Genomic DNA, 26,496 nt, shown 5'->3' on the forward strand with positions numbered 1-26,496 from the left:
ACAAATCAAAGCCAAATGGCACTGGATTGTTCACATGGCCCCGCCCCCTCAGACGGAGGTTGTATGAACCTGGAATAAAAAGTTAAAGTCCTTCTCATGTATTATAGGAAACATTTATCTTTGTAGATGCTAAGGCATTTTGCAATCCTGCCCTATCTTTATTACATATGTATTTATTTACATATGTGCACATCTATTTGCATATTCATATATTATTAACCTTATCATGACCTTCAATTGTTCCAGTAAAAATGTATTTATGAACATAGACTGAATTCAAAGATGGACAACATCCCTAAAAGCCAGAGCATCTCAATCTCCCCCTAGTGGCCTGCCTCCGCCCCCATGTCAATGGATGAGAGATGGACCAAAATAAAGTCGCCTAAAGTACATTTCAAATACCTTTTACTCAAATATGTGTTCTGTAATCTGAGTGAGTCATTGATGCATGTACATTTTTTATGTCAATTTGGTTTTAATTCGTTATTTGATGCCCAAAAAAAACGGGGGAAAATGTAATGAATGACAGCCGATACTGACATGTGATTGGTCATGTGTGTGTGATCATCAGGATTTTGTTGCTGCACCTCCATCCCCCATCGCTACTGCTCAGACTGGCTTAAAATTTGCAAGATGGCAGCTTGGCAGTTTGTACCCAGGATATATATGGCCTCATTTCTGAATCAGGGGATATATGAGAATATTTACTATACTATAATTATTTTAAATAGATCAATTTATACAGATTATTGTTAATATGGTAAATGGTAAATGATTTGTATTTATATAGCGCTTTTCTAGACTTGATGACCACTCAAAGCCCTATACAGTACAGTTCTACATTCACCCATTCACACACATTCATACAGTGCATCTATTCGCAGAACTTTGTTATTCTATGGGGGGGCCATTCAGGATTCAGATTCTTGCCCAAGGACACTTCGGCATGCAGATGGGTCAGACTGGGGATTGAACTGCCGACCTTCAGGTTGGAGGACGACCACTCTACCCCTCAGCCACACCCGCCCTAGGTTATGACTATGTACTGGTCATACAAATAGAAAAACTTAAGAAAACGTAACATTTGAGCCCAAGATACGATGGAATTAGTTAATGAACCTGAAATGTCAGTTTGGCTTCACCGGCACAGGAACATGATGCATCCTTCTCCAGCAGCCTGGCTGGTTTGTTTAAACGTCGCCCTTTACCTGAGGGCCACCAAACACAATGATGGTGAGCAGAGGAGAGCTTCTCTCTGAGCCAGAGCAGCAAGACGCCAGGCTGATGCGACCCAGCTGCTGCTGTGGCTAACAGGGCTGCAGCGTCTGTCCCTTTACACGCAGACACAAACACACACACCCTGCAAGACCCCCCACCCACATCCTGTGCCCTCCTGATCCGACAGCCTCGGCTCTTGTCGACAAACTCTTTATCTGCACTCAATCAAACCTCTATCTTCCATTCTCCCCCTCCAATGCAAACCCCGTGCCTCATCCCACTCCAGCCACACACACACACACACACACACTCTCCTTCCTACCAGCTCTCCAGTCAATCCTTTTCTTCCAGTAATTTTACCATTTATATTCTCTCACCCAAAATCACCCCCTCTTCATAGCAGCATTAAAGTGTTGCAGAGTCTTGTAACAAAACATCTTCTTTTGCCTCGGCTGACCATATACACTGAGCACACAGCAGACTATACATTTCAGCTTCACTTATAACATATATTATATACACATTAGTTCATAGTATGCAACAGATGAGCAAAGACTAAAACAATGATCACATTCTACATATATGTTAATGTCAACATTTCCCATTAAAGCATCGAAACCAAGGAATAGTGAATGTATCTGTACGTAGAAGGACAACAGACGTAGAGATGAGATGTGAAATAAACCCTCGCTGCCCTGGTGCATGAGCCAAATCATGTCCTGAACGATGTTGCAGAAATTGTCAAATTGTCCCAGAAAAGAACAGAGCATCTTTATATGGAGCAGTTTGCATGTGACCAGTTGTGACTGTTCTCTGGACAAGTGTTAAATGGACTTCATTTTATGTAGCACTTTCCTAGTTTAGGGCCGTTTTTACACCATAAAAAGTCCAGATCAAGGTCTAAATCAAGGTATGTATCTTTGTTACATTGTTATTAAGGAACCAGACTTAGACATAACCCTACACATTTGTATGACATACAGCACTTGCATCCTGTAGTCACCTTGAGCTGCTTCTACCTATACCTGACATTGAAGGGTCTGTAGACCAGCATGCGTCTGATGTCGGCATGTTTTCTTTTTGGATTTTGTGTTCTCTAACTGTTTGACTAGAGAAATTGAATGGACAGGTTCATTTCTAGAGGTTTTTGTCCAGTTAATGAGAGTTTTATTGTCTCCAATCACCAAAGAGCTTCTCATTGCGGGAGCTGTTGGATTTCCCTATAATTTTTAAAGGCTCCAACTTAACACATAAAGTGCCTAGAGATGATGTAATAATTTGGCGTTATACAAATAGGATTGTGTTGAATTGAACCTCATTAATTTTGTAATCACTACCAGCAAAATGAATGTCTTTGTCATTCAAACATTGTATCTGCGTCTTTTTCTTCTTCTCGTGTCTTTGGCTCAACTTCCTGCATGGTCCAAAAGTCTGAACTATCCATAAAATGTTTTCACTCTACAAACAAACTGAGCCCTGGTTCTGTTCAATCCGGTCTGACACCCCCTCTGTTGGTTGGACAAAATTTAGGTCTGTTGGTCTGGACTCTAGGCTTAGGGCCCTTTCATATTTTGGTTTTGGTTTGGAGTAAACTGAAAAGTCTGAAGGTCCCAATCAACATTTGACATTCACCAATTCACACAGTTCCTCTATATATTAAGCGCTTTGCCTATTGGTCACATGTCTCATTCACACACTGCCAGGGGCACATTTAGATTCCAGTGACTGGCCCAAGCACACTTCAAGATGCAGATGAAACGAGAATCCAACCAGAAACCCTCTGATTTGCTGATACCTCCTGAGTCATAACCATTGCATTGCCAATTGGTTTTCTCATGGAACTTGTCGACAATCAGAACAATTCTACAGGCAACAAGACTAAGAAGCAAAATCTGCCTGAATGGATTTTAGCGAAAAAATTGTCAAAATGATTTGTACCGAACTCAAAATTGGTTGGCCACTTTGGCCCCTTTGGTAATTCAGCCTTTCTCCTGCTTGCTTCAGTCTCTCTCCTCCATTGAAGTGGGCTTGCAGGCAGGCAGGAGAGATGGGCTGACAGCAAAGATGAAGACAAAGCGATGAAGGAGGAGAATTTCCTCTGTCTTGCTGCACTACAGCAGCTGAGAACATGCTTTACAAAGCAGCTTGCACAGTGTCCAGCACATGTTCCATTCACACTGCACTGGAGAATGCATTCCAGTACACTTCCTCCTGTGACACTCTCTCAGGCTAAACGGCTGAAGGACAGCTGGAGTCCAGGGAATGGCACAACATCAGAGATATATCGGGCATTAAAATACGTGCCTGTTCCTATCAGCAGCTACAATGTAGGGGCCCTACATTCCAATGACTCATCACTTATTGGAACAGACCGTGATGACGATCTTGTAAAAAAAAAAAAAAAAAATCCCAGACACATCATGTGTAACAATTGTTTGTAATTCCCTTGCTGGGAATCATTTTTATGATATTTTGGCCTTTTTAACTAGTCCCATCTGCTTTATCTAAAACACAAGAAATCACCCAAAACACTAACAGTCATTTTTTGATCTAGATGTCTGAGCAGTCGGCCAATAAACACGTCCTGTTGCTTTATGTCTGATTCTCAAATGCTCTATACAAGACTTTTGATTCATTACATGACATGTGTAATGTTTTGAAATGTGCATCATACAGCAGAGTGAAGGGGGGGTTGGAGCATCACACCCTGCTGCACGCTTACTGTATAATGTACAGAACGTCCTTTCACATCTGTCTAATTGGTGTATAAGCCGGACACTTTTCTCTTTGTCTTCCTATCACACACACACATACACACACACACTCTGGAGCCGCACATGTGTGTGCTTGAGACAGTTCAGATGAGACTTGTCATGTCCATTGACATAGGGCCCAATTAAAGGGGAGGATTAAGCCAGGGCTGGGTGACCTCTTCAGGAATCTCTCCAAGACGCTGTGTGTACACTGTCAAACCCTCTGACAGACCTTCCCTTTAAGCGCTTTCACCTGCTAATTAAGACGGCCATGAACAACTTTGTGTGTATGTGTGTGCCTGTGTGATTTGCGTGTGCGTTCGCTCACTGCTCACACACACAGACACAAGACAAATGGACCAGAGAGTGTCAGTAATAGATTTTCAGCCTGAGAGGCGTCTATGTAAATATTTGACTTGAGTGTCGTGTTGGCTTTTGCAGCTCGCTCCAGCACATGTCAGCGCGCAGCTTGACAGCAAGCAGGAATTGTGTCAATTGTGTCATTTATCACGTTCAATTATTATATATTTTTGGTGTGTGCATCCCGCCACTGTGTGTAGTACCCCGCTGCAACAAAAGGCGAGCAGTGTTTATGGTGTGAAGAGATTAAAATGGGATTGCGGCGAGGCAGAAGCAGTGAGCTGTTGCTGGACAAAGCTCTCGATGACTGATTAGTCCCTGCGACTGTGCTTTTTACACCATGTGGAGAACAGGCCCATAGCAATCACACACTTCTCTTTGGTTTTCTTTTTTATTTAGCAAATGGAGAAGAGGCAGGGGAGGGAACCAGTGGATATTTTAAGGAAGTGACAGCTTTGGGACAATAGTTTTGCCGGGCTCATGGGGAAAAACAAAGTAGAAGGTCAATGTTTTGGTAAGAGTAGTGGCTTAGAGATCAGATGGAGGGAAGAATGAAATGAAGACAGGAGGAGCGCTTCAAAAAAATGAAATCCATTCTGTGAATCCTTCTGCTCTGTCATACATGTTATACAGTCGCTTTACTCTTTGCTACTAGATAAAGATAAAAGTTTAATAACCTTGGGGACCGGTCAATAAATGTCAATAGATCTTAAATTGGATAAGAAAAAATACAAAATAGGATATGATGATGACATGAATATTGAGCAGCCGTTTGTACAGTGTATGTCAGGACAGGACATTCTCAGCAGGTGTCAAAATCCCATTACACCTGTTGTGTAAGAAAAGTAACAACACACAAAAGAGGGTCCCACATCACTTGACCGTGTTGTATTTTCAGGTGGTTTGGGATGTTTTTAGCTTCCATGTTTAGTTGCTATACTACACTGGACTGAATTCAGGGCACTAACAACCTCAGACAAATCCTCGGTGTGTCCAGCTGACGTCCTGTGTTGACGGACGTTTGGGAGGCTCTGCGATGCACAGGAGCTGCAGTTGGCTCACGCCGCCCTCAGAGGAGAGTGGGCACAGAGCTGCTCTGACAAATGTTTGGCTGGTATGTGGGAGCCGGAGGCAGGGATGCCTTGTTGAGTCCAGGCTGGAGAATCTGCTATCACACAGCTGATAAGATAAACCTCCTGCCTCTCAGCTGCTGGATGCGTTGACCCGGCTCAGCTGATCATACCTTTCACTGTACATCGATAAATGAAAGTGCGAGAAGAGCACAACCAACCGACTGAGCTTTATTTAGGAGAATGTTTCCAAATGTAATGCAGCTTTTATTTTTCACCAGATATCAACAATATCAATGCAAACCAAGGCCCAGACACACAGAAAGTATACCAGTCCTTATGCGGGAAGGACCTTCATACGCCTGCTTTAACAACATGTTTAGAAGCCCACTTTGTGAATGGTAACATTCAGGAGTGCCCTTTATTATGTTATAGTAAATTTAGTAAAGTTATAGTAAAGTTTCTTAAAGATATAGATTAATAAAATGGGGGAAAAACCACATGTACCATATAAGTTGTAGTATATGTACAAAACATTCGGTTGAAATATTGCTTTAAGGTTGTGTCTAGCTTAATCATTTTTGGAGCCCATCAGTCAAAGGTCAAAAGTCAAAGGTAATGATCAGGAAATGATTCTATATCATGTGATGTCATATTATAGGTGATTAACGTCAGAAAATTACATAATTTAGGACTATAGACATGACCAAAAGCTTAAATAGAATAAAAAACATGTTCACATATATTATTATGGTATTTAATGTTTGTATGATAATGTGTTTATGTATTCACTTTGGCTGCCAATGACATTAAAGACATGATCTACAGCTAATTTAGATTAACAGTTGCCATCATGTGGTGTGAATGACTTCATAGTATTGGTAAAACCCTGTAAAACAGTTAACATCACCTGATTGGGGTGTATACCAAAGCTTATCCTTTCTTTATTAAGTTGGTATGGCTTATAATACCAGAGAGCTAGTTTTTAGCTTTGAAATGGATTCATGATTATGTCTTGCTCTAAGGGGGATTTCACACCAACCTTGTTTGGTCCGGACCATCGGATTTTTCAGTTTAATCCGAACCAGAAGAACAGGGTGTGTCTCTGTCCAGATCAAATTAACCAACGTTTTGTTTCTCTGCAGAGTAAAAAAAATGTTTCAGACTTTAATCTTATCACTAAATGACTTTGTGAAACCCCAAAATTTGACATCTACCATGGTTCAGAACGTCAGGTGTGAAAACGGCAGAAACTATTATTCAGGCCTCTTTTAGTTTATTTTGCCAGTGGATGCTGCAGGAAGTAACTGACTCCCACAAATCTAAATGTTCATAAATGTTCATCTGCTAGTTGTTAAATTTGTCCTCTTGCCGTTTGGGGCTGGCTCTGTGTTGTAAAGTGGATTATCATAGCTTTTTCTGTCTGCTGATCGTTGATGATCTAAAGTGATCTGCTTCCACAAGACCAGAAGGGAAACTTGTTGCCATCCCTGCTTTTCCCACTCTCTCCCACCTGGCTGTAGTGCTGCTCCATAATCACTCTCTGGGTCTCTATCTTGATCTTTCTCCCACTATCTCACCCCTACTCTCCCTCTCTAATGACAGGCAGCATAGCTGATAGGCAGATATATTTATACTGGTGGCAGGGAAGGAAGAAGTCATCAGCCGAGCCCTGTCCAGCCTCCAGGCTCCGGCAGGCGTGGCTTAGAGGAAACCCTGGCCGAATGGCCCCTCCCCGATTGGGGCATATCTCTCTGTGCTGTCCCTGGCCCTGCTCAGAGCTTCTCAGCTAGATGGGACCAAAGCTTCACCGGCCCACAGACTCGATACACTCCCACATCAGCCCCTAGGGGAGAGAGAGCAGAGAGGAGGCAGCAGGAAGAGAAAGCAGCACAGAGTCGACGGCTGCAGCTGGTGTGCACACTGGCTGAGAGAGCTACAACTCAAAAGCCTGTTTGTGTGTGTGTGTGTGTGTGTGTGTCTGTGTGTGTAATTTTTTTTTCTAATAATAGTTTTCCTCCAGAGCTGTTCATGAGGCAGGCTTGGTCCGCTCCTTCTCATCTCAGCCTGGGGTCCAGAGCTGGCCAGGGGGTTGGAAGTGTGCACCACTTCTTGAGTGACTCTATTTTGCAACTTTTGAACACTGGAACTGTACTGTAAGCATTATGACTCTTCTGGGCTCTGAGCACTCCATACTGATACGAAGCAAGTTTAGATCAGGTAAGTCACCCAACCACTGACGTGCACTTTCTACTCACTTCTCTGTGTTTGTATGTGTGCAGGTTTATTAGTGGACAGCTTCTGCCTAAAGCTGCTTCCATTCCCAGGAGTCTTGCAAAGTGTTTTGTAGCCAACCCTGTGTGCATTATGTCATGTATCTGTCTACATGGATGAGTTGTGTTGACACTCGCGTTGTGGTCTTCAGCAGCACCAGCCAAGTGACAGGTGTGTGTCATGTACTGCGGCCAATGTGACGGCATGAGGAATACCGAAAAGGAGGCCAGCATTAGTCAGAAATTCTCCTGGGTACTGAACCCAATGTTGTGTTCCTGTAGCGGCGTGATGGATTTACAGCTGTGTTGTGTTATTTGATGTTCATCGGCACTCCTTGTAAAAGCACGACCTTCGGGGGTGATGTTTGAGGCAGGTTGGTGCACTTGTTCCGTGATGCGGCTGAGGGAAGCCAGCGAGACTAGACTTGCTCCCCTCCATGGCTCTGTGCACGTTGATAAAGAGCAGATTTGAAACTGGAGAGGGGTCAGAGGTTATCTGTCTGCGGCTCAAGTGGAAGCTGATGGTGCTTATGTACGTTTGTATGTGCATGTCTGTGTGTGTACCTGCGCATATCAACGGAGGACAGGGTACGGACTAGAGCACCGATTCAAGCTCCCGTTAACAGGCAGCAGCTGTTGGGGCTTTGTGTCCACTGATCTCCGTCTCATGTGTCTGTGAAGGTTCTCAGTCACTCAGGCTGCATGGAGATATGTGAAGCAGTCTACCTCTCAACCTACAGATCTGAACAATGACAGTATCGCCGCAAAATACCTTTAGAAAGACAGGCACACAAACACAGAGTCATGTCTTCATGACCTCAGAGGACATTACATTGACTTACATTGATTACCTGGAGACTTACTCCAACATTAACCATTACGACTTACCCTAAACCTAACATTAACCTAGCCTTAACCCATAACTTTAACCTTCTCTAAACCTAACTTTAACATAACCTCCACCAAAACCTTAACCTTACCTTAACATATAACTTTGATCTAACCAAAACCTAAACCTAAAATTGACCTAGCCTTAACCTGACCTTAACCAAAACCTAACATTAACTTAACCTTAACCGATATCCTTAACTAAAGCTAAACCTACACTCAACATAAACCTACCTTTAACATAACCCAAACCTTAATCTAATATGAACCAAACCTTAAAACTTGTCTTCACCCAATTTAATGATTTAGGTTATGGGGACTTGCTTTTTGACTTCATGAGGAAGACAAATCATACCTGGACCACACACACACACACACACACACAGTTTCCTATTAACTGTCTTTAGTTTGAAGTCGCTGTTTGTGAGCGCGTGTGTTTGCGCTTCACCAACAGTGTGTGTAGTCTGACCAACACTGCCACCTATCTGAGGAAAATGTAACTGAGCGTGGCAACACAGTTCACATCCTATGATACACATACACATGTCTGCAATGCTGGGAATGTTCAAACTTGTGGCTATAGAGCGGCTCTGCTTCTTCCTTTCCCTGTTTTGCCTAGGAGCTGTAATTGCGTTCCACAAATGGCGGGGGGGTAAATGATGCTTTTCCTTTGAGTTGTTTAGAGCAGATCTGCAGGGTGGGAAATGACGCCGAGCACTCTGGGGAGCACGAAAGGGTGGATAGCAGGAGGCTTTTCCCTCATGCTGCTGCGGTTAAATGTTGCTCTAACCGACGCGCTCTTTGTGGATAATATGGCACAGACGGAGAGATACTGTCTTAAGGGGTGTGATGCAATTCATCTTGTTCTGCTTGGATGTTGCAGTTGCAGGGATTAATCTCAGGTGATGCATGTCACAACCGACACGACCGCTTGAGGGAATTTATGAGAGCACGAGTGAAATATTCTGCGTAAGTGAAGTGAGACCGGCCGTAAATCTCTTTCTGATAAAAGCTGACGATGGGGGGGCTTTCTTGAGGCTTGAGTTACATCCCGCGCCCCGTGTGAAAACCAGCGACCGTCGCTGCTTCAGCACCTCGCCGTGGCTTCATTATCAAAGCCATGGGAACTGCTGCTGCATGGTTGAAGTTATAAAGGAAAGATAAAGATCTCACTTAAGTGGTCCCTGCGGAGCGCCAAATGTTTTGTGAGTGTGTGTTCGCGACTAGTTCTCATGCCGATTGGATTAACAGCTCGACGGGGCCGTGGCCGAGGTCTCAGGCCCCCTGCCATTGCATAACAGTGTGACAGAGGCGGCAAGTGTAACTTAAATCAGTACTGCAAGGTGTCAGCTACTTGTTGAACAGTAAGTTAGAACCACACTCGGGGGGCCGTCTTCACAAAATACCTGTCGGCTGCCAACCACACCCAGTCCAGCATCTGTTAAAGCCACTGTATCTATATGAGCAACTGCACTCGCCATCAGGAAACTGAACTATTGACCCAACGAGGGGCAGGACGTAGGAACTCGTGACAACCTCAGTAATAATTTGAGGAAGCCATCAGGATCGGACACGAGAGGGTGGGAGGAAAAATTGTGGGTCGATATGAATGCTTTATTCTCATTGGAAAATGCAAACATTTCAAGAGACTTTGGGGGCCCTATAGTCCAAAGGGGACATGTGGGGCCCTACATTAAAACCAACCTTTCCCACCCACCCCACGGAAAGACACGATAACAAGCCATATCAGACCCAATGTTCTAATGATTGTATTAGTTACATAACGATGAAGTAAGTGCTTACTGTGCACACACGTTATTGTTTAAGTGCAAACCCCACCACCGAGCTAGTGGCATGGGGGTCTCATTAACTATGGTGCCTACTTAGCAGGCTCCTGTACCTGTAGACCCCGTACGAGACCACATTCAAATTCACCAGATCCCGATGTTTGTCCGGATCAGCCCCTGTAACTTGTCACCTCAGCTTGTGACTGTGAAGCAGCACAAATGCACAGAAGCTGACTCTCAGCATAGTTTGGGACTGAGCTATTGCAGTTAATTAAGTTGATTTATGATCAGTTTAATTTGTTCTAACTCTGTTTTTTAGTTGAGCAACAGTACTGATTGACCCATCACATCTCCTCCGTCAGCATCATATTGATTGAAACTTTGTATTGACTTCTGTGAAGCGTGTGAGACCAGATTTTATTCCAGTGATTACTGCAGCGTGTGTCTGGCTAATGTCTGACAAAGATGATAATAGGGAATAATGTGAGCGGCGAAACCTGGATGCCCTCCACTGACAATGGCTGCACCTCATACATCCCCTCACCATCTCACTTTTCACCATACGTCACTGTCAGGGGAGCAGCAGCAGAATCTCTTCATGTCGGAGTGTTGGCTCCCCTGCACCCCTGAGTGTTGGCTCTGCCCCATGTTCACAAATCCGCCTTAAACTGTCCGAGACCGCAGGAACAAAACACCCGAGTTTGGTTTTAGAGGTTGATTTTCACTTTGCGCAGAGGCCGCGGAATAAAATAAACCTAATTCTTCATTTGGGAATACCTGTTTATTAGAAGTTATACAAGGGGTGCTCGTGCATCTATCACATTCCTGCCTGTGCAGCGGGGAGAAGTTCAGGAGGATTCTTGTCACAAAAGCAAGCGGCCTCCTGAGCTGAGCAGCTGGGGTTAGGGTGTAAGAGCCCCACTGTTATTGGTGGCCCCGTGTCTTTCTCGTGTGGTGGCGGCTGCGAACGTGTGAGGCACAGGAGGACGATAAATCTGAATATCGCTGCCCTGTCCTGTGTGATTATCACCATTTCACGGAGTGCAAGTCGGGGCCAGATGATGAACTTATTTACACCGTAAATCTGAAAACTTGTAAATGCTGCTGTGGGTTTGTTTGTCCATTGTTGGAGAAGAAGAAAAGGGGGGGGGGGGAAAGTGCCAAAGGTTCAAAAAAAACAAATGTCTACGGTTTCAAAAACAGCGAGAGAGGCAGAGTAGCGTGTGATCGGTGATGTGTGATCTCTCGGCCCGGCTCAGGTCCTCTTCCTTGTAGCATGTGTACGCCGCAATCAGGGCAGACAACCCTCTGGTCTCGCTGAAGCCTTTCAGGAGATGGAGCTGATTATATGGCAGACGCCGTGCTTTTTCAGGCCGGATTATTGATAGACTCTCAGGGAACGGAAAACAGAGCAGCAGAGAGAAGTCCATCGAGTCAAAACGCCAACGGTTGCATTTCATTGTCGTCTCGCTCTTCTTCACGTCAGAGGAGGCTTGAACTGTAACGTCCGTTTTTTCGCTCAAGCGCCGATGCATCAGTTATCAGTTCGAACCACCCGACCTCAGTTCAGATTCATTAAATATATTGTGAAATGTGCTCCTTGTTCAGGCACATCGTGTACTGAAAAAAGCAAATTGTCATATTTATTCTTTGTGAGTGACTAGTTTATTTATTTTATTTTCTGTTTTGGCCCTTGTAAGCACAGTGGTTACATGTCGCAGCCGCGGTGCTACTTCCAGGCAGAATTCACTTCTGGGAACATAAGACAGAGAAGCAAAGAGCCGACCCTGGACTTCAAATCAAAGCTCTGCAGAACTTTCTAACACGGACACTTACATTCCATTGTCAGCTTGCTTTTTCCATGACACAGGAGAAAAAACCCTGCATTTGTTCCTAAGTGTTCACTATTGACTAAGGATGTATCAGTTACTTGTTCTGATCGTCTCTCAGTCAGGGGCTAATGCCTACGTGGTCCCCCTGTGATGCTGTGACCAGCAGGTCACGACCCCCTCAGTGTAAACCAAAGCAGATAGCAGACGGAGGGATGGGGCCTGGTGTTACGTAATGTAGGTGCTCCGACATGAGAGCGCCGCGATGTGGCACCGACGCCGAGTCCACTTGTTCGGAAAGTCATCACATCAAAGCTGGGAGCTTCAGAGGAAATTCATCAAATGCTCACGCGGCCCCAGCTGCACCAACATAAACCACCTGAGCAGGAGAATTGACATTCGGGGAAGACAGGCAGTAAGTAATTAGGGCCTCGCAGGAAAAGGAGGAACATTTCATACTTGTGCGTCAGGAACGGGATCTCACAGGGAGACCTTCAGATAACAGCGGGGAGGGGAAACACACGGACACGCAGACAAAGACAGAAAAAGAAAAAGAGCCACAGACACGAGCCGACCAACAGACACGGGGGAGGCTCTATGTTTATGACCCCGCACTCCCACCTAGACCACTTCTGCGCGCACACACAAACACACGCAGCACACGCACACTTCACGCACTCACGCTGCGGACCACACACTGCCGAGCAGATCTGTTTAAAAGCCAGGAGCTGTGTTTATCATTCCCTACATCCTGCTCACAGAAATATTTGTGAGCAAGCAGTGTTGTTTTTCCCCCTGTGTTGTCTGTATGCAATGCATATGTATCTATAGACACCAACATGCAGTACATCTGTTTAATCGCCATATGCTTTCAGCCTGCAGGTAAAGTCCAATGATGCTATGGTCAGACTATAACTTATAAGTGGGTTGAACTCTCAGTCTCTCCCCCTGCTGTTTCCTCTGTCCCTCACCTGTCCCTCGCATCTCTTTCTCATCTTTCACCTTCTTCTTACTCTTTTCCTCCCCCCATCTTTAGTGCTACAGTTAAGACTTCAGCAGAGGAGGACACGAGAGCAGCTGGCAGACCAAGGCATCATGCCTCGTGAGTAGCGCCCTCCGACACCGAGCTGTTGCACACACACACACACACACACACACACAGACACACACAAGGTTGCGTTTGGACAGTGATGTGACTCAAGCAGATGAACGTAAAGTCTGAGGGATACACAATAAACAAGAAAAGCAACATAGCTCACTACAAGACAACCAAACAAAAGGGGGAGTAGGACATATCCCATAGATTTGGTTGCTCCTGCTTTAACCCAAAGACAATGAAATGTCTCTCTATGGAAATATGTCCATAGCATTTAAAAATTACTTTCAAAACAATCTATATTCTGATAGACAAGCTGCAATCATCAGTTAATTCTTATGGCGTTATTGTTTTTGTCTAGAGACCATGTCCCTGTTACTCTTAATAAGAACAGTTTTCACCAGAAACTGCTCATTATTTGTTGGATTATCCAGAGTAACAAGGACATTCTGTCTGCACTGAGATCATACTGTCACTATTTTTTAAATGGGAGTTTTCAGTATTGGGAAAACCCACAACCCAAATTTCATCAGTTGCTCCAATGATGTAAGCGTACCATTTGTGCCTTTAACCGATTGTAGGCCTCCGCTTAATATCCTACGCTTTTAAGAAAAAAATTTGGGCATTATTATCCATCCAGCAACATTAGCCACAGACTTGTTTTAGGCTCATTATTTAGTCTCTTTTAGCTCAGTTTTTGGTCTCCACCATCTCTTTTCAGAAGATATCAAAGTCTTAAGCTGCCAAATTCTCCTTTGTTCACTTTCTAGTTAACTTTGCCTGATTGGTTGTCTGGTGCTGGGCATGCAGTGTAAAGTGACTTTATTAGAGTTTATATTTACAGAAATGATCAAATATACAAATATTATATAAGCAGCCATTCAGCCACCTATCGATCAGTATTCAAATCTTACATGGTGTGTGCATTCAGTCCTGGAGAGCAACATGAATGTAAATGTTGAAACATGCAGCCCAGGTTCCCACACTGGGCTTCTGAGCGTTCTGATCTGTTTTCCCCTCTCAGATCTGCCCTTTAATCGTAGGTCCCCTTGGCTCAATCAGTATTACTCTGAAAATCTGGGAATGTATTTGTGAGAAGCATCATTCCCCCAAGTTTCACATGAATCCGATCATTGAGTCTGACGTCTTGAATGGCATGTAAAGAGGAGACAGGGAGGGAAAAAAACTGTTTGTCTGAAGCAGTTTTAAAATGAAAACTATAAATCCAAAGCCAGCTGCTTGAAAGGGAACAAGAAAGAAGGATGGAGATAGAGGACAAGAGTGTAGCTCAGGAATCGGAAGATCACTGAACTTTAGCCAGAAAGAAGGAGCCAATCAGTGAAATGATCTGCTGCAGAGTTTCTTTGGAATCAAAGTGGTTGCGATGGAGAAGTGCATATCTTTGCTAGTTTGCGAGTTTTTCATGACACACTGCAGTGTGTAACTGACCGGTGTTACTACACAAGTAGGTTTGACAAAGAGGAAAGATAGATAGATAGATAGATTACTTTATTCATCCCCGAAGGGAAATGAAGAAAGGGCTTCTCTCATCATAATTTGGTTAAATAATAAAATTGGGCAGCTAAAGGGTCGTATAGCTTCCTACAGGAGATGGTGGAGACCAAAAACAGAGTTGGAGACTGAACTAAACCACTAGCTACTGTTGCTGGATATATAAACAGACATCTTTTTGCTAACCTTGCTAAGGTAAAAATGACAGCTGACACTCTGCAGAGGAGACGCTCCAGGCTGGAGACGTCGAAAAATCCACAGGTAGTGACAAGTACTGAGGTGGACGTAGAGGAAGCAGGTGGACATGTGCACCCAGCAGACAGAGAGACAGACAGAGCTCGGCTGCAGCCAGCGAGCAGACAGACGGGTCGGTGAGTGAAAGCAGAGGAATGCTCTCGCAGCCTCTAAGTCTTGGAGGACACACTGCTCAGCCAGATTTACATGGAGTGCACCCATTACCAGCACAGTGCCGCATCCAAGTGAAGGCAGACCTGTACTCGACAGCATGGAGCACGAGCTGTCCTTTATTAGAAAGAGGCTTTGTACTGACATTATGAGACATAGTGATGGGACCGTGTAGACCCGTCCGTACGGAGCGTACTCTTAAATCCTTACCGACGCTACGATTAGTGGCCTTGCACGCTCTTTCGGTCAAGGTAGCGCTGTAATGCTCGCAGCTGTCTCGCCTAGCTTCGACAACCAACGCCACAACTTTCAAATATTCATGAGAAAGCAAAGTTTGTTTAGCGCGAGACGTTACACAGCAGACAGCCACTTATAAACTAAGATCTTATCGATTCCTCATACTTTAAAGCGGTGCTGCGTCGTCTTGGCAATCACCGGAGCAGTGAGTGATGCCAGTGAAAAGTTTTTTTGTTCGTCGTCCGTAAGAACAAACAAGGGGACTGGGGACTTGGACTGCAGGCCAGGGATTTGTTGAATGATATCTCTGGCACCGTTTGCCATTTCACAGAGGCTCCAGCCTCCAGATAAACTGCTGGTAAGTGCGCGGGGGAACGGAATCCAGAGGCCCGACGAGGCCCTATCAGTTTCTGGGAGTGAGATAAGGCAGCAAGGAGAAACGCAATTGGCCAGCGCGTTTTTTAAAAAGGAACTTTCAATTGGCTGTTTATCTCTTGATTGCAGGCGGTGGCGCAGATAGATCAGGGCTTGCAAAGACTTGTATTTGTTCGTACACACTTGCTTACACCCACACACTCAAAGTCTTATCACTCTCCCCAACATCATCAGTCCTCCCGGCGCTTTATGTCTGCCCCTCGCAAAAAAAATAATGTCATACTTCTGGGCGTAGCTGCATCCTCCTCCAAGCTGCCGTGGCCGCTATCCTTAAGATGCTGGCTGGCTCCGCCGCGCTGTGTTATTCCTGCCGGGGAGATGGACACGGCACAGGGTCTGTGTATATATTACCCAGTGAACATCTGGTGTTTATTAGGCTATTGAAGAATCCGCCCTAGCCTCTCAGGCCTGACTGGCGTGTGGCCTGCATAGGGGCACACTGTCTGCCTGCTGGCCACAGGTCTGACTCACACGCAGACACACGCACGCACACACACACACACACACACACACACACACACACACAAACACACAGACCATCTAATATTTCCTCATAAAGATAATGGGCCTGTAGCTGCAGGTTTAATATGCTTTTCCTGGTCGCTTTTGTGCGTAAAAACACCCGTTTTCCTCTCCACGGCAGGAGCGCTTTAATCCTGAGTGGATGGAAACACAAAGGGAATTATTCCTGCCTTAATGCACCATACGTCTTACCTCTTAGTGTGGTGTTTACATTGGACCGATACAGTCAGCAGGTACATGTATCGCAATAGGTTTAAAGTGCGGCTGTGTTTTTAGAACTGCTGCAGAATGTTTAAAAGTCCGTAAGCCTGCTTCAGACTCACCGGATCGTGTTACGTTTCGCCGGCGCGGCCACGGTCCAACACGTTTTCAGGCAGGGTGGTTACACAGTTTAAACACACTTAGAGCTCCATGTGTCCCTGCCATGTCAAATCAGGCCTTAAATCAGGCCGGTGGCTGACAGGTGAGGGGCCGACCCGGTGAGCGAGCTCAGTTAAATACAGAAGGTGATGTCATCCCGCCGGTGGATGGCGACGGGCCGCCAATGTGACCGCGAGCTGACAGCTGATTCGCCACTTCCCCTCTTAGGCAGGACACTGGATCCTCTGCTTCAGCCGCTGCCCTCCATCTGTGTGGCCCTCGCTGTCTTATTCCCTTTTTTTTCACTCCAATCCTTCTCTCATGTATCCCTCGCTCCTTCTCCTTCTCTCTTGCCTTGTTTTCTTTTTTACATCTGCCTCCCTCCTTTCAGCCTTGATTTCTATCTCAACACTTTCTTCTTTTCCTTTCTTTTCATCCTTCCATCCATTTTTCTCATTCCAATCCCTATTTCTAGTTTAAATGTATCCTCTTTCTGGCGTTCATCTCTTCATTTGTGTTCTTTTCATCTTCCCTCCATTCTCTTTCTTTTCTCTCTCTTTCTTTCTCTCTTTCTTTATCTGTCACACTCTCTTTCTTTCTTTCTTTACTTTCATTCCATTTTCCTTCTTTGTTTCTCTTCCCTTCGTCTTTTAAATCCTTCCTTTTTTCCCCTCCCTTTCTGCAATTTTACTTTAAATGTTTTCATTTGTATCTGGGATTCCTGTTCTTTATTTGTTATGTCATCTGTATCTGCATATTTTTCACTCACTTTTTCCGTCCATTAATTTTCTAAACAAAAACACCATCCCCCTTTCATCTCTTTATCTTTCAACCCATTCGTCTCAGTTCTTCTAACTAATCTTTTCCTCATTCATTTGTTCTTTCATTTCTGACCTTAATGTTATTCCCTTGGTCCTTTACTACTTTCAAAATCTCTTTCATTTCATCCACTCTCTGACACATCTATCTTCTTCAACTCCCTTCCCCTCCATTTAATGTGAAGAGATAAACGTCTACTATGAAGGAGACTTTAAGCCAAATGTTTTCTGTATCAGAGATTAAGAGAGCCTAATGTTGGAGATTCATCTTGCCCTCATTTTGATGTGAAAATTATTATTATTATTTAAAATTTCTTATGTGGCATTACATTTCAGGGCCATTCTTCATCGTCGGTAATACTCCACCTGCCTCGTCCAGCACAAAGATTCATATCGTTCACTTCAGTCTGGCACTGTACCCTGGTTCATCCCTCCAAAATATCCCACTAAAATTATATTTGACCAAATAAGTGCTGCTGCTCTTTCTTGCGCTCATATAATCACCTGGTCCAGTGTGCTCCCATCACAGCGCGGCCATCACTGCTGCGAGCGCTGCAGATATAGACAGCAGGCCAATACCGGTCGAGTCCAGCTCTGATTATTTATTCTGGATTTAACAGAGCGAGATTGTTAAAGGTTGAAAATCTCACCTGCTGCAGCGCTTTAATTACAGCCACTCTATTTATTTTTCCAGTACTCAAAGTGCCTGACTGCACTGGTAGTGGAGCGTCTGCAAAGATATTCCAACTGATCCAAAACAGAAATATTGATGATTGAAAGCTGAAGGAAGACGTGTAAATGTTTTTCTTTTGTGCAACAGCTGGAAGTGCAGGTTTAAGTCTGACGAAGGAAAGAAAAAAATTGATCAGACCATAGACTGTATATAAAGATGGACGGCATGACTGCTCCCCAAAAGTGAAGCCAAACCGCCTCAGTTGCCACCTGGTGGTCACGCAAAAAATTAAGTGTTAGTTTTTCCAGTAAGTTTGGTTTTAGTTTTTTTTTATACTATTAAAACGAGGGAAGCGTAATGATTGACAGCTCAGGCTGACTTGTGATTGGTTGAGCGCTCCAGGCTGTGGCTCAACAAATGTAAGATGCAGGAACTAAGGTACAGTTTAAGATATAGTATACTACAGTAAACTTTATGGTCATCAGTGATGGAGGAAGTATATGAATTCTTCATCTAAGTAAAATAATTATACATTTCTATATTTTATCATGAAAATACTACTACAAAATATGAGGCTCAGGGGTTAAGTGGCAATAAACATTTAAATTAAATGCATTTAATATTTGTTGTGTAGATTTTTTATGAATTCGATAACCTTATTTATATTTATATATACAAATTAGGACAATAATAATAATAATAATAATGGAGATTAAATGTAGTGGAGTTAAAATGAACACTTATACAGTACAAAATAAAACTGCATAAATATAAAAAACTGTAGTCTCCTAAGTAAAACTGCACAGATCCTGAGAAACACTTTTCACCACTGCAGTATGCTCAGCCTAGTGTGAGCAGTGCCCCCCCCCCCCCCCCCCCCCCCCTCCCCCCGGTGTGTGTCATGTTGGTGATGGTGTGGTCCCGCTGTGTGTACTGCAGACCCGGCCTCAGACGGCTCCTCTGCAGAGGCCCAGCTGAGGCTAAAGCGAGTCCGGCTCGCGGAGGACCTGAACGAGAAGCTGGCTCTCAGGCCGGGGCCCCTGGAGCTGGTCCAAAAGAATATCATTCCCCTAGACACCGCCGACACACTGACAGGTATCAGCAGAGAGAGAAAGAGAGCCATGGTTGTGTAGTGTAACACACTCTGCTAACACCTGCTGCAGCTCAAACTGAGACACTCCACAAGTGTGCTCCTGGTTGTCAGCTTTAGTTTGTTTTAACGTGTGTGTGTGTTTATTAACAAACCATTGTTCATATCACATACTAAGGAGTACAAAGAACTGGGCTGGAGTTTGTACACCAATCAAACAAGACTGCTCCGCTGGATTTCACTTTCTCAAACTAGATGACATTCATAAAGCACATACCCCTACCAGGGCCCAACAGTCCCTTCATTAAACTACATTGAAATCCATTTCTAGAGTCAAACAAAGTGACGAACAAAATCCCTGAATCTGCTTCTTTGTCTGGATGTGTGCCAAAGTTGAAGGGGTTCTTTCTTGTCCAATGTCCTTTACTTGCACCAAGTTTCAGGGAAATCTGTTCAGAGGTTTTTTACCTAATCCTGCTGACAAACAAATAAACGAACAATGCACACTAGGAGTGGTGAAAACATCTTTAATGATCTTTGGTTAACATGTTCAAATAAACATGCAAATAACATGAGTGAAGGTGCATCTGATTCACCCCAGGTTTCATTCCTTTCTGTCGTTAATCCAATGTTACATTGATGACATTTAAAACCAGGAAGTACATCTCTTTGTCTTCCCTTCCAAAATGTAAAGTTTCAATCTAAAACTTCAGCTTTTCAACCTTTATAAAGTGTTTAGGGTTGTATGCAGCTTCAGTATCAGTTAAACCCCACTTGAGTTGTTGTACTGCTTGAGGAGAATAACCTGTGTAACTGTATGAAGACAATTTACATTAAACCTGCAGCCTTGATTATTACTTTCCAGCCCTACATTGAACAGGGGATGTTTCTCAACCTGGCAACCCAAGTTTGTTGCTCTTATCCAAAAGCTTAACACAACTCTGTACCTCAAAAAATACTTCCAAGTATTAATAATCGATTAGTTACAACTTAAAGACACATTTAAATTCTGTGGCTTCACCGTCAAATTAGTTCTTTGCTAAACTGATTTTGATTTATTATCCATGAAATATTCATTTCTATTTCTTGCGCAAAGAATGTTATTTACATTTTTGCTTTTCCCAGAAGATTAGTCTGGATCCCCAAAAATTGTATTATTATGCCAACAAATGGACTTATTTTTATCAAAATAAAGCTTTGGAATGAGTAGTGACAAATGTATAACATTGACTTTAGTGTTTGTGGAACTCCAGTGTTTGATTGAAGGTAAATGCACAGGATGCATGCTGAGACCCACGGCTGATTAAGAGCAGCACGATGCGTCGGGATTCAGCCGTCCCGCTGCGTCGCTCTGACCTCTGGCTGTTTGTCTCACCGTCCCCATCATGTTACTCACGCTCTCTATAGAATTCTTGGCAGCACCGCTAGTGTTTCTGGGATTGGTGTTGTTGCCTTTTTTTTCTTTTTTATGTCTGCCCCCTTGAGCTTCCCGTAAACATGTTGCGTAAAGGAGCGGGCGGGCCGCAGTCGGCTGGTTTACACTACCTCGGCAGCAGGGGGGGAGCGGCGTTTATTGAGACGAGCAGCAGCTGTATTTGGGCCCGAAGTGGAGATGTGTGCTTGAACTCGAGTGCATCCTTGTGTGTGAATGTGTGGGTGTACCTGTGTGTATGCTTGTTACCCACCACCGCCCCTAGTTTGTCTCGGGCTTCAGCAGGCGTCTGTGGCTTCAGAGAGCCACCTACAAAGCTCGGTGACAGGACCAGGCTGTTGTGTTCCCTGCGCCGGCAGCGTTAACCCTTCACCTTAAAGCTCTGTATCCCCCCCCCCCCAACGCAACACTCCCCTTGACTGGTTCAACCTCTGAGCGGTGGTGTTGGAAAACTATGTGACCCCGCTGGAACTTCTAAATCTAGCCACTTGAAAAGCGGAAGTGTACACGGCTCACATGATTTCCTGCCATTCCGCCACTTCAATCTCCCACTGACATCAAATCGGATACATTGCGTTCTGTAGTAGAGCAGAGTTAGAGAGTGAGTTTGTGTTTGTGTGTGTGTGTGTGTGTATGTGTGTGTGTGTGTGTGACAGAGAGGGAAGGTGTTAAAATACCAACAGGTGGGGGGAAATGCATTTAGGACAATGCTGTGCACTAAGCTGTGTGTTAACCTCTGTTAGTGTGTGTTTGTGTGTGTGTGTGTGTGTCGTGTGTATGTATTGTGGGGTCAGTGAGTTGTACAGAAAGGGCCTGGTGCTGTGATTGAAACCAGGGTCTGTTCCTGGCTGTCACATGTTTGGATACAAAAAGAGAATCTTATACCTCAGCACATACACACACATAGACACACACACACACCCACACACACACCACCAACCTCTACCCCCCCACCTCCCCTGGCGCTGTCCCTTCAGCTTAGATAGCCGCTCTTAGCTCCTCCAACCGAAGCCGTGCTCGCTATCAGCCCGGCCAATCAGGAGCGCGGCGGAGGTAAAGTGGCAGTGTCGGTGTCTCACTCGCGGGGCGTAACACCTCCAGGCTGAGTGTGGTACGAGGTGTCCATGACAGACAGGCACTGGTCACATGGGAAACATACGTTACACACAACAAGCAGCGGTTTGCAATGTGCAGCTCATGGAACACACAATCCCCCGAGTTCCTTTTCCCCCTTTTCCGTGGTTTCTCTGCTTCCATAATAAATAATGAAACCTTAAAATGTTAAAAATGCTAATATTCGGTTTTCTTGATCGTGACCTGATACTTGATGATACATTCAGCCTCTGCAGCAAGATCGTTAGCGCCTTAACTCATAACTGATACTGAACAGATGAACAGATGTTTTAATCAAAGACACACAAAGAGAAGTTGGAAGTACTTTTATTCAGCCATATGTTGCATCTGCAGATCCCCCCCCCCCCCCATCACATAACCACAACCAGTATGTCCAGTGCACTGCATGAGAAGCCAAACCCTATGCCAAATTACAGGGAAATTACTTGCTGCTGCTTAATTGCTGTGAGATGTAGATTGTGGCAGCGGCAGCAGCAGCTGGACAGTAAGGAAGCAAATTCAACTGAAACTGGAACAGCGTGAAAAGCGAAGCAATCATTTCGAAAGTTTTCCTTTCCAGTGGAGCAAGAACCCCACGTGGATCAACAGGTGGTAAACAGACCTCCGGGTCAGCAATTATTCGGAGTAGAAAACAATCGTGATTGGTCAAATTAAGACCCGATCTGGGTGGCTGTGGCTCCCAGGAAATGAGCGGGGGTCGTGTACTAACCAGAAGGTTGGCGTTCGAATCCCAGTCCTCCCCCAATCCGCATGCTGAGGCAAGATAGTGAACCCCAAATTGCCCCCTCTTCTTCACAGTGGTTGTGAAGAAGAGAAAAGTGTTATATCAATTTGAAAAATAACGTTAACTCAGAAAAATGATGTTTTACATTACAAGTGGCTTAGAACTCACACACTGGTGACGCAGCATCCTGGGCAGTGTCTTGCTCAGGATGCAGCCGGGGGTTCGACCCACATCTGATCACTTTTAAAAGCAGTCGTATGCAATGCCGTCACTGAACCCCACCCCCCCACCTGCCTGTCTGCCCCTCTTACAGTAAACCATGGCAAGTTCCCGAAGCAGGAAGACTCTTACACGTTCGAGGAGGACAGCAGCAGCGAGAGTCTGTCTCCGGAGCAGCACCACAGTGACGAGTCCCAGGGCTCAGCCTGTCCTTCATCGGAGGCCGTGGGCAGCACGCCCTCCTCCTCGTCCTCACCTGCCCTCACCAGCCCACGACAGGTAACAGATCACACACTGGTCAATGCCTCTTTGGTCCCTTCCTTCTGTATGTTGTTGGGCAACTCCACAGCTTTGGTTGTTCTGCCCTCCTGTGGCGGCTGAGATAACTGCTTCACCAGCCTCCTCTGCTCAGCTGACCGTTGCTCTGAGTTGAACTGGGCAGGTGTCACATTCCAGCTGCCTTTATTCCATGACTGCTTACCTTTCACTCACGATGACCTCACTCCAACGGCCACCATCCTGCAACGGTCGCTGGATTCACACTCGTGCCAGAGCAGAGTTGTTTACGTCCATTGGAGTTTGTGCCTGTGACACGTTCCAACTGAATCCAGTTTGAAACGCCTGTTTAGAACTTTCTGGAAGAGTTTTCGCAGAGGGAGGATCAAGACATTTTTGGGGATGATGCTGTATTTGGATTACAAACTGAGTGTCCTGCAAACAGTCTCCACACGTCCTCATTTCAACTGAAGGGGATATCAGTACAAGCACAGAAAACAGTGAACCTAAGCCTAATGGAAGGCAACAATAAGAGAAAAGTCTATGTGGGCTGAATCAATAAAATCAAACAAATTAAATTATTTTTATTTTTATTCTTATCATACTGTGGTCAGTTTAGCGTCATTGGGATTGAGACCTTCGTCAGTGGAATAGGATATTATAAAACATTCCAAATCAGAGACTGCACTGTTATGTCCAACTTCAAAACACTACTCAAAACCGACTTTTCAGACTTGCTTTTAATATCTGATTATGACTTGCATTTTATATTTATGGCTATTTGCTTTTATCTGTTTACACCAAATAAAGTGTCTTTGAGGCTTAATAAAATTAACTATTAAGCAAAGCTGTGGGGACTTGGATCGAACCGCTTTACCTCCTGATCCACAGTCGCCCAGTAGCAGTAGCAGAAGTATCATAAAGACGAGGGTGGAACTGTTCTCCCAGTGTGCAAATGCTAACTGCTTTATAATCAACAAATTTACTTAGACACATTTTAGGACACATCCACAAACAATGACTCCTTTATATCTATGGTTTTGTGCTAAACTGCGACTGTGGTGGTCATTCCCATCACTGTGGTTTAGTCATGAACTCTGGTTCCTGTCAATCTGAGTGACCTGCTGATGCCCCTGACATTTGACGAGGGCTTGAATATAACTGACCATAATCCTCTTTACGTATTAATCCCACTCTCCAGCTTCAAAATAAAGCTATTAAACAAATTAAGTATGTAAAGGTTGAGAGAATGATTGTATGATCTCATCTATTATAAGTTGAAATAGCTTGTTTTGTCCAGTTCAGCCTAAAAAACAACTGAAGTTGCTCTGGATGGATAGAGGGAGAAATGAAGCCGCATTGGAACTATCTGATAGTCAGACTGGAAGAAAACCTAAATATATGACTTGGCAGAATCCTATATCTTGTTTTTATTTGTCAACAGGTAGGAGCAACCAGAGACCCACCTGATCAGAGCCACGATGAAGGGCTGTCCGGTGCCAACAACAGCGTGGCTACTCCCCCGATCCCTGTTCCTGCTATTGTCAAGGTCAGGGAACTCTTAAACACCCTCGCTGTTCCACTGATTTACCCCCATTTAAAACATTTGCACATTCCTACTGAGCATCTCAAGCTCACACTGTCTCGCCCTCTTCACTCCAAACAGTCCAAGACATCTGACAAGAACCGACACAAGAAACCCAAAGATGTGAAGCCCAAAGTGAAGAAGCTCAAGTACCACCAGTACATTCCTCCGGACCAGAAAGCCGAGAAGTCCCCTCCGCCCATGGACTCGGCGTACGCGCGCCTTCTGCAGCAGCAGCAGCTCTTCCTGCAGCTGCAGATCCTCAGCCAGCAGAAACACTCTCACGCACATCCACAGACGCAGCAGCAGCAGCAGCACACACACTCAACGCAGGCCCAGGCTCAGCAGAGGCAGCCGACTTTCAGCTACCAGCCTCACCTGCCGGCCCAGACCCACAAGTAAGTCCCAGTGATGGTGACTAAATCAGAGAAAAGGAATCCTGGCTCCAGATTCATTTACTAACTGTCTCTGGACCATTCAACTGCATGCTGTTAAGGTCGTCATCAAAGCAGTGGGATTGCATGTGGAGCGGGAGAGAGAGAAGTGCTCAGTGCATGATGGGAGTTCCTCCAGCAGTCCAGGCCTATAGCAGCATAACTAAGGGATTGTTCAGAACTCACCTGATCCCGCCGTTACTATAATGTTTATCAAAAAGGAACGTTTTAAATCTAACCTTAAATGTAGAGATGGTGTCTGCCTATTGAACTCAGAGTGGGAACTGGTTCCATAAGAGAGGAGACTGGTACCTGAAGGCTATACCTCCCCTTCTGCTCCTACAGACTCTAGGAACCACAAGATAGCCTTTGTTTTGAGAGCAAAGTGATATTTGTATAGGGTATACAATGTGTAATTATAATACATTAAATCTGCTGCTGTAAATGATTAATCCACTTTCATTGTAGAGGATCCAGTGAGCAGATATCGGCTTGCAGCCCCGGTGGCCCGTCCAGCACAGCCAACAGTAACTCCTCCTCTCCAGTGAAGAGCACATATCCCAACCAAAGTAACATCTCACCAGTCAAACCTGGGCCCCTGCCAGCCAATCTAGACGACCTAAAAGTAGGTGCCAAGGGGAATTAAATAAATGTATCACTCTGCACTGGACAGGCAGTCTAATCCAATCCCTCTGTTTCTGTCTCTGTTAGGTCTCAGAGCTCAGGCAGCACCTGCGTATCCGAGGCATGCCTGTCTCAGGTACCAAGACCGCCCTCATCGAGCGACTCAGGCCCTTCAAGGACTGCAACGCCGGCTCCTCGCCCTCAGGCTCCTCCGACATCACCACGGTGACCTTCCCCGTCACGCCCACCGGGTCCCTGTCGTCCTACCAGTCCCCGTCCTCCTCCAGCGTCCTGTCTCAGGGAGGCTACTATCAGTACCCCAGCACCTCCTCCACCCCGCCCATCTCTCCGGCCTCCTCCGAGCTGTCCCTCAGCGGCTCGCTCCCCGACAGCTTCAGTGACGTGCCCATGTCCTCGCCGACGCAGTTCGCCCTGCAGCCGTCCCCGGCCCAGCTCAGCATGGAGGACGGCCTGGCAAGGGGCCACCAGGGCAGCGGGGGACAGAGGGTGGGGGAAGGCGGAGCCATGGACGGCCTGGAAGCTGAAAAGGATAAGATGCTGGTGGAAAAGCAGAAGGTGATCGAGGAGCTGACATGGAAGCTGCACCAGGAGCAGAGACAGGTGGGTGGCATGATAGGAAAGTGTACCAAGTGCCACTTTCAAATTAAAATAACATAAAAACATATTTAAAAAAAGACAGTGATGTCACATTAGCAGTGTGTGCCTCCATATGATTTCCAGG

General features: G+C 45.1%; 1 protein-coding gene across 1 annotated transcript in view; it reads left to right on the plus strand.

Moving 5' to 3' along the window:
- Positions 1–26,496, plus strand: part of myocd (myocardin) — a 118,479-nt gene that overhangs the window by 85,034 nt on the left and 6,949 nt on the right. Inside the window, exons 4-9 of the mRNA XM_062414131.1 lie at positions 13,215–13,280; positions 22,930–23,114; positions 24,556–24,660; positions 24,778–25,094; positions 25,599–25,755; positions 25,842–26,375. Coding sequence (XP_062270115.1) covers positions 13,215–13,280; positions 22,930–23,114; positions 24,556–24,660; positions 24,778–25,094; positions 25,599–25,755; positions 25,842–26,375 — 1,364 coding nt within the window. The remainder of the gene's footprint in view (positions 1–13,214; positions 13,281–22,929; positions 23,115–24,555; positions 24,661–24,777; positions 25,095–25,598; positions 25,756–25,841; positions 26,376–26,496) is intronic.

Source organism: Platichthys flesus, chromosome 20 (genome assembly GCF_949316205.1).
Source record: "Platichthys flesus chromosome 20, fPlaFle2.1, whole genome shotgun sequence".
Taxonomy (NCBI): domain Eukaryota; kingdom Metazoa; phylum Chordata; class Actinopteri; order Pleuronectiformes; family Pleuronectidae; genus Platichthys; species Platichthys flesus.